At 29.8% G+C, this 17,855-nt stretch overlaps 3 protein-coding genes across 3 annotated transcripts; 2 read left to right on the top strand and 1 right to left on the bottom strand.

The window, feature by feature from the left end:
* The first annotated feature begins 1,586 nt into the window (after window positions 1-1,586).
* On the top strand, window positions 1,587-2,009 carry LOC149058746 (ATP-dependent DNA helicase PIF6-like). The gene has a single exon (XM_089218453.1). It carries the CDS (start codon window positions 1,587-1,589, stop codon window positions 2,007-2,009), a length of 423 nt encoding a protein of 140 aa, XP_089074579.1.
* A 2,239-nt stretch (window positions 2,010-4,248) lies between these two features.
* On the bottom strand, window positions 4,249-10,251 carry LOC107163923 (spindle apparatus coiled-coil protein 1 spindly). The gene is made up of 9 exons (XM_015511559.2): window positions 9,847-10,251; window positions 6,689-6,859; window positions 6,410-6,589; window positions 6,156-6,314; window positions 5,852-6,058; window positions 5,695-5,793; window positions 5,505-5,623; window positions 4,792-4,967; window positions 4,249-4,666 (listed from the first exon to the last, which is right to left on the bottom strand). The coding sequence occupies exons 1-9, from the start codon at window positions 9,925-9,927 to the stop codon at window positions 4,494-4,496; spliced, it is 1,365 nt and encodes a 454-aa protein (XP_015367045.2). The 5' UTR covers window positions 9,928-10,251; the 3' UTR covers window positions 4,249-4,493.
* A 2,622-nt stretch (window positions 10,252-12,873) lies between these two features.
* AspRS (aspartyl-tRNA synthetase) lies at window positions 12,874-17,678 on the top strand. Its single transcript, XM_015511557.2, has 13 exons — window positions 12,874-13,032; window positions 13,129-13,195; window positions 13,639-13,726; window positions 13,936-14,125; window positions 14,186-14,288; window positions 14,354-14,537; window positions 14,997-15,137; window positions 15,472-15,643; window positions 15,736-15,883; window positions 16,780-16,969; window positions 17,041-17,121; window positions 17,191-17,302; window positions 17,380-17,678. The coding sequence occupies exons 2-13, from the start codon at window positions 13,158-13,160 to the stop codon at window positions 17,541-17,543; spliced, it is 1,611 nt and encodes a 536-aa protein (XP_015367043.1). The 5' UTR covers window positions 12,874-13,032; window positions 13,129-13,157; the 3' UTR covers window positions 17,544-17,678.
* The last annotated feature ends 177 nt before the right edge of the window (window positions 17,679-17,855 follow it).

The raw sequence follows: 17,855 nt of genomic DNA, 5'->3' as shown, positions 1-17,855 counted from the left end.
GTGTTCCGTCATCAGTCCTGTCCCGTGACATGTCTTCCTGGGAAGTGTACCACCTGTTGCCGCCACCTATTGCCATTCAGTCCGGATGGATAGATTATAGCTCGTCGGAGTGGAGACGTGTGCGAATATCGCTGTCAGGTCGTAATATTGATTGGTATTCAATATTAATTTATTAATTTATAATTTATAATTTATCTGCTAAATCAGCAGAGCCTAAATGAATTCCAAATCAACCAGTACATTGCTGGATTACCACCAGCACAGGGACGACGATGTTATCGAGACACAGCATCGCGTATTAAAGAAATCGTTGAAGACTATGGAAATCGCGACACCTCCGATTATTTGCAGGGAATTGCTCATAATTTTCAATTCCAATCTTGCTAAATGGCCAAGTTTAGGGGGTACTCGTCGTTTTGAAAAATGTCCTTTTTAGGGCATAAAAAGGCTCTTTTCAGAGCCAAAAAATATTTATTATTAAAAAAAAACTAGGCAACAACGAGTTGGGTATTTTATTTTTAATTATTTAATAACATAATTAATTTTCAGTTTCATATTATTTAATTTTTATTCTTATATTAGTCCCATAGAAATACATTCGTTTTATAAAAAAACATACAATCGACGTATTTACTATCGGCGTAGATACTCGTCGGCATTTTTTCCGTCGGCGTAAAGACATCATGGAACCAAATAATATATTTCTTTCCCTTACCTTGTTTCGTAAGTCGTAACCTGTTTATCTTAGGCCATGGCTTTAGAATATGTACATAGGTATTAGCGTATTACCTATTTTACACTTAGTACAATCAATCATATTTGTTGTTCGCCGATATAGCTCCTACAAATTCGGTGGTTGGCTATATCGACTTGTGGTGTTAGGGATTCGGGTCACCAAATGAATACACAATATATAATAAATACAATTAACAACGTATGTGTGTGTACACTCAAACAAATATAATAATAATAATATATCAACGTCGTTGCGTGATTATATATCCTTATATATATAAAAGAACAGGCCTTTTTTATGTACCAATTTTGTGACGACGCTATTTAACTTTTTTCCAATTTTTTTTCACAAAGTTGTTCCAAATACCTTCATGAGTGTCACCACATTGCCCGATTTTCAAAATTTTGATTTTAAAGGGTTGAAATTGGCAAAAATAATTTTTTACGTGTAATTTGTAATAATGTATAATAATAATAATAACAATAGCAGTCGGCCGATAACGGGAAATACGGTACGGCACGGCGGTCCGAAGGTTTCCGTCTACCTGTACTCTGACCTTTTTTTTTGTGTGTTTATGAATTGTTCCGAGGCTATATAATATTTAATGAGTTGTATAGAAAACACTGACTAAAAATAATAATACATTTCTTATCGAAATGTAAAAAAAACTAGCAGTATCGACAAATTCGTTGGAACAACTGATACAAAGTGTGTACCAAGATATTGGGAATTTGAAAAATCTGAATAGTGAATGGTTATGCGAACGCGTTATTTTAACAACTACAAATAACCGAGCTGACACAATAAACTCACTAATAGTTAGTGGATTTCAAGCACTACTGCACTAGAAATGGATTACTTTTCTATCGATACAGTTATTGATAGTGAAGAATCGGTACATTTTCCTACAGAGTTCTTAAATTCACAAACACCATCTGGTATGCCTCCTCATAAAATATCACTGAAGGTGGGGGTTCCAATCATATTATTGAGAAATTTGAATTATCCTAGATTATGTAACGGGACTAGGCTTCGTGTCACTTCTCTTACAAAAAATGTAATCGAAGCTGAAATTTTGAACGGATGTGCTAAGGGAGAAAAAATATTTTTACCGAAAATACCATTATACCCCAACGATTTTCCAGTTAAGTTTAGAAGAGTTCAGTTTCCAATAAAAGTCTGTTTTGCAATGACAATAAACAAAGCTCAAGGTCAGACTTTAACTTATTGTGGTGTAGATTTAGAAAATAACTGTTTCTCACACGGACAATAATTGTATGTGGCATTTTCTAGAGTTGGAAGACCTGACCATTTGTACGTTTATGCACCACAAAATAAAACTCTAAATGTGGTATACCAAGAGGTTTTGACTTAAACCATATTAGAATTGAGCAACTACGTATCATTTGTAAATATTCATAAAAAAAGTTATATCATTTGTAAATACTATTATTATTATTTTTGTTGTCTTTATAATTCAGAAACTACTACCTTTTTAGCACTTGATAGCATTAAGTAAAATACATATTTTTTCTTCTTTAAAACACAACAATTTGTGTTGATTTAAGAATTTAATTTTGATAAAACAAAAACTACACACGGGCGAAGCCGGGTAATTCAGCTAGTAATACATAAAAAAGCTTTACCTAGCGGGCGCCCCAATATATAGATTTAAGAATACTGAATAATACAAAATAATAATAATACAATTTCAGACCAATATGGTCGAGCATACAAAATATAAATATATAGTTACAATAATATAATAAATTAATATTGAATACCAATCAATGTTACGACCTGACAGGGACATTCGCACACGTCTCCACTCCGACGAGCTATAATCTATCCAACCGGACTGAATGGCAACAGGTGGTACACTTCCCAGGAAGACAGGTCACGGGACAGGAAGCTCCAGGGCTGATGACGGAACACGAGTTTGAGTGACCGTGGCTCCAGCACAGCGCACGCGGTACACGACCGTACGATCTCCGCAGAGAATAAAACGTTCTGGTATATGTATAATATATTGTATATATATATATATATATATATATATATATATATAAATATACTGCGACCAGAACACCAGGTGGCACGTGGTAGCAAATATAATAAAAAAAAACCCGTTGGCCAAAAAAACTCGGCACGCTGGCGTAACAGGCGGGAGCTGAGGAGATGGTCCGTCAGTCTCAACCGCGGAAAAAAGACAACTCCGGGCGGCGACTCTGTCTTAGCTCGCTACGAGTTGTCTACCGATGTAGGACGGGTAGGGTGCTCGCCCAGCACTGAACTTCGACGCCGACAGCACGATAGCACCCGCCGATAATATCGGCGCGACGTGAAGTTGTTCCGATGTTCGAACAATATTACATTTACGATTTAGGTACCACCTTTCTGGCTTATAGGCAGCCGCGGATCCAGCCCGAGATTACGGGGGGGGGGGAATATTTTACATACAAAATAAAATATCTAATAAAATATAATATGTGGGCAAGCGCACATATTTGTGTTCAAAAATAACTTACACGAAACAGTTATGGTTAATACAACTTTATAAGAATAATATATAAATATTATATATATTTATGTATACAATGATTGTAGCCGTCATCAGGAAAAATAAACATTACTTTGTTAAAAATGAACGAAAATAAAATCCGAATACACCGTTGAAAAGAAGACGTTTCACTGAATAACCACGTATATAAACATTATAAACGGAAGAATTGCTCTGATAACCGAGTAAATTATAAGACCAAAAATAAGCCTATACAAATTGACAATTGTCTAATGCAGCGCTTCTCAACCTGTGGTACGCGGAAAGCTCATAGGTGGTACGTGAAGAAAATCTACCTTTATAAAAAATTAATTAATTAACAAAATTCTATACATAACACATGCACGTATACATTATTAATAAGCGAAAAAATTGTCAGGTGGTACGTAAAAATTTTCAAATTGTGTAGGTGGTGTGTGACTATAAAAAGGTTGAGAACCGCTGGTCTAACGTCTACTACCCGTCGACCGCGGCACTCAACGTATTAAAATTACTTTTAAATCTTTTTACTGGGCATTTTTCCTAAACAAAACACAGCTTACGGGGGGGAGCGCCCCTCCGCCCCCCTACTGAATCCACGCCTGCTTATAGGCTGCATATAACATTTATGTTCATTCATTTTTACATCTTCTTTACAATTTCTACATTCACTATACCCACATTTATGTTGCTTATTTACTATATTGTTTCTGAATACTATTCCTTTACAATCAAGGTCGGTTTTTTTTAATATCTTTTTATGATTTTTAATGTTGATAAAAAAATAAAAGTGTCCTCAAGTGCCCCACATACTACTATAGTAACTTTCCTCAAAACCAATCACAATTCCAATTACTAAAAAATACTTTTCCCTATCTGTGCACAATATGGTTCTATTCCACAGTGGGTTTATATCTCAATTATTGTTTATCTTCTCTTATTAAACAACAAAAATAAATAAAATATTTATACATTTTTGCCAGATTGCCAGATTGCAAATTTTATTATAAAAATAATTACACTAGTATCATTTTATATTATAATATAAACAAATGGAATCCAATAAATTATAATTCCGGAACAACACATTTATAATGCTAAATAAAAGTTTTAAAATTATATTTTAACAATTAGAAGCACAGAATTTTATTTTAGAGTTCAATTAAATATTTTTAAAATAACTTCTATAAAATTAAGAAAATATTGAATAAAATTTATTTATAATTCTTCAAATTTCGGACAAACAATTGTGTTCAAAAGAGCTTGTTGTGGAATTTTTTTCCCTAGTTTCAATGAAGGACCTCCATCTTCTATCTTACAGTTGTTATGAAAACGTACTCCTTTTGTTACCATGTGTTTATCTTCACTCATGTTTTCTTTTGATGACGACACTATAACAAAAACAATGAAATTCATAAATTTTGTTTTCTTCCAAAATTTTTTCAAAAATTTAACTATTGAGTATTAAGCATGAAGTCCTTTTATGGATTATATTTTTCACTAGAAATTTCTTTACCTTTAGACTTCAATACAGAAATTTGTTGTTCTAATTCTTTTAATTGCAGTTTGTCTTTTCTCATCTCTTTTTTAAGTTGACGAATTTCACATTCTCCTTTAAAACATTGTTGTCGAGCTTCCATATCTCTAATTGATCTTCTATTCATTTCTTCTTCCAGAGCTTTCTTCTCTTTACTAAAAAAAATAATCACGCCATTTTAAAGAATAAACAAAATATACAATATGATTAATAGTATGAAATATGTAATATATGATATATACATATAACCATAGTTATTTTATCCTAAAGGGGGACACTTAAAAAAAGAGGTACGTAAAATGTAAATACATAATAATAGCAAATACATTACATTTAATTTTATTTAAAATTATTTTTTATTGATAAAAAAATCAGACAAACAATTAGATACTACATATATTTTTAAATGTTAAAGTTTTTACTTAAACAAATTTTAATTTACAATCACAATTACAGTTTTAATACTTATCCTTGGATACAATTTTTTTATTATTGTCAATTCATGATTGCAAGTCTGATACAACGTCCTGTAGAGTGTAGAATCATGAATCATGATGTACCACTTCAATTTTTATAAATGCGGGACCAAAGTAGGACATTTAGATATGCGGGACGCACCTTTGAAAAACGGGACAATCCCCCCCTTAATGGGGGACGTATGGTTACACTAGATATATGAAAATACAACTTACCGGACATCAGACACAATTTGAAGAACAACATTCATGCCATCATTGCTTAAATTGTCTATTTTCAATACTTGTGGAGTCTCTGGTCTTTTATCTAATTCTCTAATTTTGGCTTCTAAATCCTATAAACAATATTACAATTAAAATATTAACTTCATAAATTAACAAAATTTTTTTTAAAATTTTATCTTACGCTTATGCGATTTTTATAACTTTGAATCAAAGTAGATTTTTCTAGATCATCATTTCTTTCGGTGTCTAACAACTGTTTTTCTAATCTCATTATTTCCATCTAAAGATCAATAAATTAGAATACATCAGTAAAAAAGAAATTTTAAAATTTAAAAAACCTTCATTTGATTGTTTTCATGATTAGCTTTTGATAAACATTTTTTCAAAGTTTCATATTTTTCTCTTTTTATTTCCAGCTCGGCTGTTAATGCTTGTCTTTTATCATCTACTTCAGCAAACAATGAATTTCCTCTTTTATTATGATCATTGAGGTTATTTACACTATTGAGTTGCAGCCTGATCATTTCACATTCTGCTTGCAATGTCTAACACAAATCACAATTATTATATAATAATAATGTTTCAGACTTTTTAACTTGAAAAATAAGTAAAATAAAATTACTGATAGTGTAAACATTTTACCTCATATTTTTGCTTCCATTCATTCAATTGATCAGTTTTAAATTCAACTTTTATTTTTAATTCCTCCAGTTCTTCAATAGCTCTATTTTTTGAATATTCTAACTCCATAATACGAATTTCTTGATCATTTATCAAGTTTTGCATCTCTTCATATTTGCCCTATAAAAAATAATTTGAAATTTTACCTAATAGCAATTATTTTATATGTGTACATTAATATCACACATTGACATGATAATTATAGTTAATAATACCTTTTTCTCATTCAACTCAGTTTTTAATTCTGTAATAATACTTTCATTTAAATTTACTGGTACATCTTCTTTAGGTTTATCTTTTAAATGTTTTAAAACAGATAGTTGCTCATTCAATAATTCAATTTGTAATAAATGGTCTTTTTGTTGATCTAATAATTTGAACTCTAAATTGGAATACTGGTAGAAAATTAAATTTAAGTAAATAATGGTTAGTAATACATGTGTTATGACCAAAATTATCATAATATAGAAATAATTATTAGGTAAATTAATTACTTTTACAGTCCATTGCTTTAAATCTGATTCTTTTATTGAAATTTCTGATTTTAACTGCATATTATCATCTTCAACTTTTTGTAATTGCTCTACATCATTTTGAAGTTCACTAATGAATGCATTTTTTGTTTTTAATTGCAGTTGTGTTTGATATAATTCTTGTTTAAGAATCTACATTTAAAAAAAAATGGTATTAAAATGTAACGATCAAACTAAATTTAATTTTAAAAAAAGGATCTTAATTCAATTATACAGCCATACAGATGGTTAAATAGTATTTAGTACATAAATAGGTGATTGTAATATAACCAGTCATATATTATATTTGTATAATATATCATTGAATTATTTAATCTGTATATAAAAATTGATCTGTCTGTTTGTTTGTCTTTTATACATTCTTATACAGCTAGTATATACCGATTGCAGTGAAAAATTTGTTACAAAGATAAATTAGACCTACGGGTAAAATATAGGCTAAGTTAAAAAGTGATAGGCCCAACCCCAGGAGGGGCTTTGAGTGTAAACAGACATTTTGAGATTTACGACGGAAATTTTCGTTTATTTATAAATGGTTGCTATTAGTGATAGTTGCTTATTATTATTATAACATATAACCCTGAATTATTGTGAATTGTGCACTTCATAGTAAGTAAAAAATTCTACCTCCCAAAAAAAGTTTGATCAGTAATTGTACCCCTCAAAGCACAAAAGAAAATGGCAATACGAGCTTCAAAACAATCGAGCAAGGAGATATGAGATTGAGAACCGCCAAAGAACATCAAGTTCGATTCCGTTAGTGTATATATATATATAGAATCGGTTAAAATATAATATTAAGTAATAATTTTACAACAATATTCAATTTAGTTTATCATTATATAATTTTAATTGTTAAAATCGAGATAAGTTTAACATTTTAAATATTCAATAGAATAATATTTATTCTGTCACTTTTTAACTTAGGCTAACTTCTGCCCATAGGTCTAATATATCTCAGTATCAAATGTTGTCACAAGTGGTCCAGCTGTTAAGGAATGTGTGACATACAGATCATATACATATACTAGCTGAACCTGTGCACTTCATAACTCATTAAAAATCCTATATTTTTTATGGCTCAAACTATATTCATCTATCTAGCTATATCTATAAAAATGGACACCTGTAGTTATTTTTTATGCATTCTAATTCCAATTGGTGGACTAATTGCGACCAATTATAATTACAGTATTCATCCAAGCATGACTATTGGAAAAATGTATAAATTATACATGTTTTAGAACATTCAAATTTAAGAATGAGACACCAGGTATGCACTGTGCTAGAGTAAAATTGCAGAATTACATACCATTCTAATTGCAACAAATTTCAAATTTGGTAAAAAAATATATTAGACTTAGCGGCTGAAGATAGGCTAAGTTAAGAAGTGATTTTCCCAATATCATTCAATTGAATATTTGAATTGTCAAATTTTTATCGATAAAACGAATTCAATTACATAATGATTAACTAAATTGAATATTGTTGTAAGATTATTACATAGTTTATTTTAACCGTTATCTATCTATATGTATAAAATATATTGCAAGCATAATCACAAGAAACAAATTAAACACACAGTTTGAGACATAAAGTGAGTGTAAAAAGTATTCGTACACTCCGTGTTTTTGAATAAATATACACATTTCTTTATAATATTTTATTTTTATCAATAAACCAACATTCACATAGTAATTTATATATGTATTACAAAAAAAAAACCATGACGACAGTAAAATTCACAAAAATAAGCGACGGCTTAGTCGGCCACAAAAACTTTCGGACCATGATAAACGTATAGTCATACGAACAGTTAAGATGGATCCAAAAATTAGGGCTCTTAAAATAGCACAAAATCTTGCAAATTTTTCTGGAGTATATGTTAGTGAATGTACAATTAGAAATTGTTTGAAAAACAGTGGTTACCATGGTTAAATAGCTCGTCGAAAATATTTTGTAAATAAAAAAAAGGCTTGCTTTTGCAAATGGCAACTTTCATCGCTCTATTAATTTTTGGAACAGAGTAATATTTACAGACGAAAGTAAATTTAATATTTTCGGCTCAGATGGAAGACGTTTTGTGTGGAAAAAATCAAATGCAGAAATGGAACCAAAGAATTTACAACCTACAGTTAAATACGGAGGAGGTTCCTTAATGGTTTGGGGCTGTATGAGTGCTGTATGTTGGAAACTTGCACTTTATTGACAGCATATAAGAACCATGACATATATTTAAATATTTTGAAGTCACATCTTACATCAAGTGCTGAAAAAATGGGCATCAAGGATGATTTTGTATTTACATAAGATAATGATCCCAAGCACACTGCAAAAATAGTCAAGGCTTGGTTGTCTAAAAATGTAACAGAATATCTTGTTACACCACCCCAATCTCCGGACATTAATCCTATTGAAAATTTGTGGGACCATTTGGAAAAAAAAATTCGAAAGCATAATATTTCAAACAAAGAAACTCTAAAAAACACTCTAAAAAACACTCTAAAAGAGGAATGGAATAAAATAACTGCAGAAACAACATCTCATCTGGTTGATTCAATGCCTAGGAGACTGAAGGCTATATTAAAGTCCAAAGGCTACCCTACAAAATATTAAACAGGATTATGTAATTATTTAAAAATATTTATTTAGTTAAAATCATTGGGTGTACGAATATTTATTGTAGTAATATTTATTATTATTATGATTATTACTGTCGTCATGATTTTTTTTTAAAATACATTTAGTAATATATCAATTACTATGTGAATGTTGGTTTATTGATAAAAATAAAATATTATAAAGAAAAGTGTATATTTATTCAAAAACACGGAGTGTACGAATACTTTTTACACTCACTGTATAAGAGGTAGGATTCTTTTAGCAAAACTTTGAAATGCTTGAACGAGGTAGGTCGGGAAGCTGCCCCGTCTGCCTCCCACATATGTATTAATATTTGATACTGTCAATAAACTATGACGGCGCCGCGGAAGCAATGCGAAAGTAGATCCCGCGGCGTCGTCGGTTAAAACGGAAAAAAAAAAAAAAGAGGTAGGATTCTTAACGGGCTACAAAGTGCACGGGTTCAGCTTGTATTCTTTATAACACGTATTACTTACATCAATAGTAGTCACACTAGGACGAGCATTTGATGGTGTGTTCACAGAACTCTCATTAATTTGAGACAAATTTCCGTTCATCTTGTCCAGATATTTCAAATCTATTATTTTTAATTTAAAACTAGTAAACACAAATTTTAAACCAAGCGTTTAGCAATAGTTATTTAGTAATATTAGATAACCAAAATGACAGTCATAACAAATATTAAATATGATCATTTACAGTATTAGACAATAGTTTATTGTATAAAAATATTTAAATACTTGATAAATAATAATTACTAAATAGTAATTTATCTTTATACTTTATAATACCAGTTATGAGTTAAGTATTGTTAGAAATATAGAAAGGTCAAAGGAGTATAATAAATAATTAATTAATAGTTATTAGTTACTACTTTACTACTTTAGTTTTTAGTTATTGCCTTATTGGCGTTATTGCAAAACTGTAAACTGCTAATTTGAAAAATACAAATTAACAGACAAATTTCAACCAGTGATGCCAACATTATTACGAGTCCTACTAGTAATAAGTTGTTCTCCCGGAGTGTGATAAGAAATGTGATAAAGCTTTTACCAAGGGGGATACCAGGTATCTAGCAGTGACACCAATACGAAATAAGTTACGTCAGTGATGCCATGCTAGCGGCACTCATCGCTACGCTCCTCGGCGCCATCGCTCCGCTCCGCTGATCGAAAATATCCCTCGACTTGCTGTTCAAAACCACCTCAAGTTGGTCACATGGTAACCACAGGGTAACCGCCGCATAATAACTCTTATCACTCCGGGAGAACTGGTGTATCACCATCTGCACCATAGACCACCAAGCAGACTCAGCTGATGGTGCACTTGTCCATAGATAATATAAGATAATAAAGTAATAAACCTTGATTGAAACGTGCCAACTAATGCTTGATGGTTGTAAGTGGCAAAGGTGCTGACAAATGGCGATATGACAATAAATCGTACACTGGATTTGCTGGATGTACCCCCAGGTACGCAGACAGACGACGACGGCCAGTGGGCAGTGGCCCAACAACAAAAAAAAACAAACAAGGCACGTGATGGCGAACGGACACAACTATGTGTCAGGATCGACCACTCGGAGTAGAATATAATTTATATTATAGAAAAAGACTTAGTTGTCGGGCGCCGGGCTGGCTGGCGGCACGGCCAGCAGCAGACAATAACGTCGCCGGGCGATGGGAGGGGGGAACTTGCTGGACGACACTTATCTCCGCCACCACGCAGCTGTGGTGTCCGGAGCAAGTTTATGCTGTCGCACAGCGTTCCGCGTTCGAACATTAACTTTTTACAGCTTCGGGTACAAACGACGATTTTTGTAGTACAAACCGGTACAAACAGAGTACAAACGATGGGTTCGGCTTATTTTACGAAAGCTCAAAGTAGGGGTGCTGGCATGTCTCCAGCACCCCCAACTTAAAACGTTTGTAACTTTTTACAGCTTTCGGTGCAAACGACGATTTTTGCGGTACAAACAGAGTACAAACGATCGTCCCGGTTTTTTTTACGAAAGCTCAAAGTGGGGATGCCGGGGACATGGACCTTAATCTTTTATTACTGACTGCAGACGAATCTACCTTCATCAGTAATCGATGTACATCCGTCTAGTTGGTTTACTAGTATACTAATAATCAGTGGCGTAGCTAGGAATTTTAGTTGGGGGGGGGGGGGGCGAAATTTCAAAATTGTTCATAATTATTAGTAATAATGGAAATAATAGAATGTTTTAAAACTAGCCACGGAAAAGTAAAATTAGGATACCAATATAATATATATTGGTATAATAATACCATTTACAAATATATTATATGAGAAGGTTTTATGCTAAAAAAATATTTTGTATTTAACTTTTAAACCGGGGACAAATTTTCCGGGGACCGATTATTCTCAATCTCCCTAATATTATAGCTTCCAACTTGAGATAAAATTTTAAAAACTTCAACTTAGAGATTTTAATGCGTTCGGATGATATTTAGAGCTTAATATTTTTTTAAATGGTTTTCGATTTTTGTATCGTTCGTCCCACGCTACTTAGTGCAATCTTTGCCTTATAAGCTCCGACTTATATTTTACCAATTAGCACTCATATTGTTGTATGGAGGATGACTATGTCTTACCAAGTTTCCGAGTGTGTGAAGTGATTGTTCCACGATTCACATAATATGATATTAGTTTTGACCCTGGAAACGTATACTACTCAAGTGGCCATTATTGTTTAACATTGGTTGTGGACTCGGGACCACGGCACACCATGACCTGCAATAATCCAGACTTGGCTTTGAGCATCTATACCCTATGTGCTTAAAATTATCAGTTTTCAAAATTTGAATGCGCCGATGGGTAAGGTTAAAGGTAAAGGTAATATAGTGTTAAGCGTTCTTTCGGTGTCTTTAGTTTTTATAATGACAATGTTGTTGTGTATCTCTGTACATGGGCGGATAGGCCATTTTTGGCCTACCGGAAAATTTTAAAAAGGGGCCCCTACATGAAAAAAAAAAAGATAAAACATGATATTAAAAGGCCCCATTACCAAAATACGAAAGGGGGCCCCTCGGGAAATGCCCGGTAGGTCTATCCACCCATGCCTCTGCACATCTGTATCGCTCCACTCATTTTAACTTTGAGTGCTCATAATTTTACTAAGGAACAACTAATAATTCGAAATTTGATCATTATAGATTTAAAATTGAAATTTTTGGAATAATATTCCGCTTTGGGATATGCATATGAAATGAATATGCACAGTGTCATATGAAACAGTTAAAATTTAAGACACCTACTAAAACGATAAAAATTATAATTATTTTTTTCAGAAATATTGTTTGAAAATGGCATTTTAATAATACATTAATTTGTGTTATAATAATGTATTATTATTTTCATAAAGTATGACATTTTTTGAAATAATAAACGTGTTAACGTATAAACACGTTTTAAATTTAAATGGACCACTCTGTATAAATCTGTGATAAACAAATATTTATTATCTACTGTTGATAAAATTGATAATGCCTTTACAGAATATTCTTGCTGCCGCCTGCCATATTCAGCGTAATCCTTTAAGTTCTAATACTTCTAATTTATAAATATCAAAGCCACTTTGGTAGTGAAGTATTTCTGTGGTTTTGGAAATTTGGCAATCGCTTACAGTATATTTTAAGGTCGAGAGTGCTATGTTTTGTTAATTCTATTACGATAGATATATTATATTATTGTTATTCGATTAGGTAATAAAGGTATTCTTTTTTTTTTTTTAGATATTACATCAGTGTAAACCAGCTAAAAAATGACTTCAAAAAGCGGTGCTGCTGAAGTGTCTGAGGGGTAAATTATTTTGTTTATAATTTTATCATCAATGTACCTACCTATTATATATTTTTAAATTCATAATATTCTACAACTATTCATAATTTGGGTAAAACATTTGAAAAAAATCACACATCACTAGATAAAAATGTTATTATTTAGTAACTTTGCTTATGACATCTCACAAAATAAGTATGTTTTGTTAAGTCTGTTGTTTCCACTTTTGTGGTTTATTTGTTATCTTCAGATTTTTTCTATTACTCCAGTCCTATTAGTATTTAGTATGGTATTGTTTACAATGATGTATTTTTAAATATTAAGTTAGGAACTAAAATACTTACCTACTAGGTAACTATATATTATTATATTTATTTTGTATATGTAATTAAATAATAAGATTTACATTTTTATGGTTTTTATTAGGTAATTATTTTTGATATTAATTTTAAATTATTTATTAGCGAACAAGTAAAATCAAAATCTCAATTGAAAAAAGAGGAAAAACTTGCAGCAAAAGCTATGAAGAAGGAACAATTTAAAACAATGAATGTAAGTAAACGACATATTTGTATTCATTTTTTTACTTTTTCAATAATAATTAAAATTATCTTTCACATAAGTAGTTAAATTATTATTGAATAATGATTAATTTGTATGGGTGATCTATATTAAATATTTAAATGAATTAGATTACTTTTAAATTTTGATAGATTCAAAGATAAATTTAAATCTTATACATTTTTATTTATTTTAAATAGAAAGCAAATATTAATGACCAGGAATCTAGTGAAGACATCTCTATTGGAAAGTACGGAGTCTTAAAAATGATTCAAAGTTCAAAAAATTCTGTATCTGATCGAGTATTTGTGAATGTAAAAAACATCATGACTATTTTAGCTGATAATAGTGTTTGGATACGTGCAAGACTTCACACTAGTCGTGCCAAAGGCAATTAAACAAAAAAAGATAATATTAATTTTTATACATATTAACATTGTTTAATTTTAGGTAAACAATGTTTTATGGTTGTCAGACAGCAGCAATGGTCTATTCAAGTATTAGCTGTTGTATCTGATACTATTAGTAAACAATTTGTAAAGTTTTGTTCCAAGTAAGGAAGAACAAATATTAATTATTTAATAAAAACAGTTATTATTCATTTATTTTGATTTGTAGTATTAACAAGGAATCTATAGTAGACATTAAAGGTAAAGTTACAAGAACACCTTCTAAAATTGAATCATGCTCACAACAAGATGTTGAATTACATATTGAAGAATTGTGGGTTGTTAGTCAGTCTGCTAATCAACTTCCTTTACTTATTGAAGATGCATCTAGGCCAGTTAAAGGGGATGACGAGGTAAAATATTATGTACATTTACATTTATAAAATATAAATAATTTGCATTTAATGATGATTTTTTTATAGTACTTAAATAATTTGTCTGCTATCACTGTATAGACCTTATACATTTTTCACCTATGTTTACCATTTTTTTTCTATGTACGATTTTCTTTATTAGTTTCTTAGTATAATATAATATATATATATATAATATGTTGTATTATTGTTATTATTATTATTATTATTATTATCTACATTTTATCTATAATATGTCTATACTATAACCTTTCATATCCAATTAAAAGTTATATTTACTAACATATATTTTCATTTTTTTTTAAATCTTTATTTGAAATACACTATCTGTCTAAATTTGCATAAAAAGTATATGTAATAATGTTTAGAATTTATAAACATATTATTAATAAATAAATAAATATTATTATTAATATAATAAATAATGTATTTTTTTAGGATCAAGGTTTGAATATTAAAGTGAACCAAGATACAAGGCTAGATAATAGAGTAATTGATTTACGTACCCCTGCAAATCAAGCTATTTTCCGCCTTGAAGCTGGTGTTTGTAAAGTCTTTCGAGATTTACTCACTGCAAAAGTAAATAAGTTTTATAATTTTATTCATTTAAAAATAGTATTCTTATTTATTAAAGCCTAAAATTACTTTAGATTAAATAATTATATACTGTGCTGTAATGATAATTCATTTATAATAAACCAAATTCGAAAATTGAATTTAGAATATATTTAAACACATATTTTTAAATGTAGTTAAGTTTTGTTATAAACTTTTTGATGCAAGATTATTTTTTTATCATATTATTAATTATTATAAACATTTATTTTTATATGGAATGCATTAATTTTTGATTTGCAGATAAGCCTCTTAATATTTTTTTGTATTAGAATTTTTAAATATTTTGTTTATACAGGGTTTTGTTGAAATTCATACTCCAAAAATGATAAATGCTGCAAGTGAAGGTGGAGCAAATGTTTTCACAATATCATATTTCAAAGGCTCTGCATATCTTGCTCAATCACCTCAGTTGTATAAGCAAATGGCAATTGCTGGTGACTTTGATAGAGTATTCACAATTGGCGCAGGTAAACTATCTTTTATTATCACCACCATAAATTATGTATGTGTTAATTTTATATTTTAATAGCATACACTACCTAATATTTTTTCACTTTAGTTTTTAGAGCAGAAGATAGCAATACATATAGACATTTGACTGAATTTGTTGGCTTAGATTTAGAAATGGCTTTTAAGTATCATTATCATGAAGTAGTTGATGTTATTGGTTCACTTTTTACCAACATATTTAAAGAATTACGTGACAAGTAAATACATTTGTACATATAATATAATTAATTTTAAATAAGTAATTAATACTCATTAATAGAAAAATATATGATTAAAATTACACAAATAATTAGCAACATAAAATGTATAATACATTCTAGGCTAATACCAGTATAATGTACTCCCAGTATAATTATTTATTGATGTTTATAATTTACAGTGTCGGTGTATTATAAATTTTGGGTAAATACTGAATACAGAACGGACAGATATTTATACCTAAATTCTTAAATATCAAACTAGAAAAGAAAATTCAAATAATTTTTAATCTTGGACTTAAACTATTTTTTATAGATAAAATAATATTTACTAATGGTATAAAAATAAAATTAATTAATTAATAAAAATAAATTTTTTATTTTTTAAAGGTGATATACAGTTTTGTTTAGTTAGCTTAAATGCTTAATACATAATTATAAAATAAGTGATTCAATTGTTTCATATTTCTTTATTTTTCAAAAATTCAAAAAAGAAATAGAATAGAAATTGTACTTAATTGTTCATTTTTGAATCAAGTCTGCAATGATTAGTAATTTTCAATTATCCAACCACATTACATATAAACTTACTCGGAAAATTTAAATAAAAAAACATCCCTTGAATTATTAGATATGTAAAACTACCTTGGATAGTTTTAGAATTAAAAATAAGTTACACTATGATTGATCTATGAGGGTCTTACATTATAGGAAATTGAGGAATGCTTCAACTTAAATTGTTTAAGCGAGCACAGTAGGTCCATATCAATGGTTAAATTTAACCAATTGTTGGTAGTCATGATAGCCAAAACGTACCTAATTTTCTTTTTAAAAAATAACACAATATTTTTTAATATCATTTTAAATTTGCATGTAAATATATTTTAATTTTATAGTTATCAATCTGAAATTAAAACAATATGTGAACAATATCCAGTTGAACCATTTAAATTCTTGGATCCACCTTTAAAACTTGAATTTCCAACGGCTGTTAATATGCTTCGCGAGGCTGGAGTTGAAATTGGTGATGAAGAGGATTTGTCAACACCAAATGAAAAATTACTTGGACGTTTGGTCAAAGCTAAGGTATAATCATCATTTTCTGAATTAAATATATATTATTATTTTTTTACTCATAACTAAATTGTATTATATAGTATGATACAGATTTCTACATTTTGGATAAGTTTCCTCTTGCTGTACGACCCTTTTACACTATGCCAGATCCTGATTCAAAAGTAATTATTTGTATTATGTTTTAGCTGTTTAAATTTCTGTAATTTATCTAATGTTTCTATTCTAAATAGGTTGCTTCTAATTCTTATGATATGTTTATGAGAGGTGAAGAAATTCTATCTGGCGCTCAGAGGATACATGATTCTGATTACTTAATAGAAAGAGCTAAACATCATCAAGTTGGTATGTTACTCTAAAATCATGGTGGCCCATGAATAAATAATAATTGTATTTAGTTTATCATTGATATTTTTGTTTAGATATTGAGAAGATTGCAGCTTATATAGACGCTTTCCGGTATGGGTGTCCACCTCATGCTGGTGGTGGAATTGGATTGGAGAGAGTTGTAATGTTGTACTTGGGCTTGGACAACATAAGAAAAGTATCAATGTTTCCTCGTGATCCTAAAAGACTTACTCCATGATTGAATTATATTTTATACAATATTTATTTATTATTATTACTATTTTTTAAATTAAAGTAGTTAATAATTAAATATGTTATGAAAATGTCATTTTTATTGATGAATCATTTAATAATTTAAAACAAATACTATTTATTTTTGTTTCTTATTTTATAAGATTGTATTTTTATATTTTTAATCATTAAATTAATGGCATATAATATCATACACTCCATTCCAAAAGAAAATGCACCAGGTGGCAACCAGTTTTTGTCCGTCAGCGTCATGCATCTCCTACCATGGAATAGGTTACTAGTGTAAATGAAAAAAAAG

The sequence above is a fragment of the Diuraphis noxia genome, unplaced genomic scaffold, assembly GCF_037042655.1.
Source record: "Diuraphis noxia isolate RWA-SAM2 unplaced genomic scaffold, SU_Dnox_SAM2 contig0002, whole genome shotgun sequence".
In the NCBI taxonomy this organism is placed as follows: domain Eukaryota; kingdom Metazoa; phylum Arthropoda; class Insecta; order Hemiptera; family Aphididae; genus Diuraphis; species Diuraphis noxia.
This window is presented reverse-complemented; position numbering and strand designations above follow the sequence as displayed.

Excerpts from the sequence above, each read along its gene's own strand:
- LOC107163923 (XM_015511559.2), bottom strand. The coding sequence starts at position 9,927 with ATGAACGGAAATTTGTCTCAAATTAATGAGAGTTCTGTGAACACACCA. Across the intron at positions 4,968-5,504 it reads CAAATTGTGTCTGATGTCCG|TAAAGAGAAGAAAGCTCTGG; the intron begins GTAAGTTGTATT and ends TATTTTTTTTAG. Across the intron at positions 4,667-4,791 it reads TTCTGTATTGAAGTCTAAAG|TGTCGTCATCAAAAGAAAAC; the intron begins GTAAAGAAATTT and ends TTTTTGTTATAG.
- LOC149058746 (XM_089218453.1), top strand. The coding sequence starts at position 1,587 with ATGGATTACTTTTCTATCGATACAGTTATTGATAGTGAAGAATCGGTA.
- AspRS (XM_015511557.2), top strand. The coding sequence starts at position 13,158 with ATGACTTCAAAAAGCGGTGCTGCTGAAGTGTCTGAGGG. Across the intron at positions 13,196-13,638 it reads GCTGCTGAAGTGTCTGAGGG|CGAACAAGTAAAATCAAAAT; the intron begins GTAAATTATTTT and ends ATTATTTATTAG. Across the intron at positions 15,644-15,735 it reads AGTATTCACAATTGGCGCAG|TTTTTAGAGCAGAAGATAGC; the intron begins GTAAACTATCTT and ends TTTTCACTTTAG.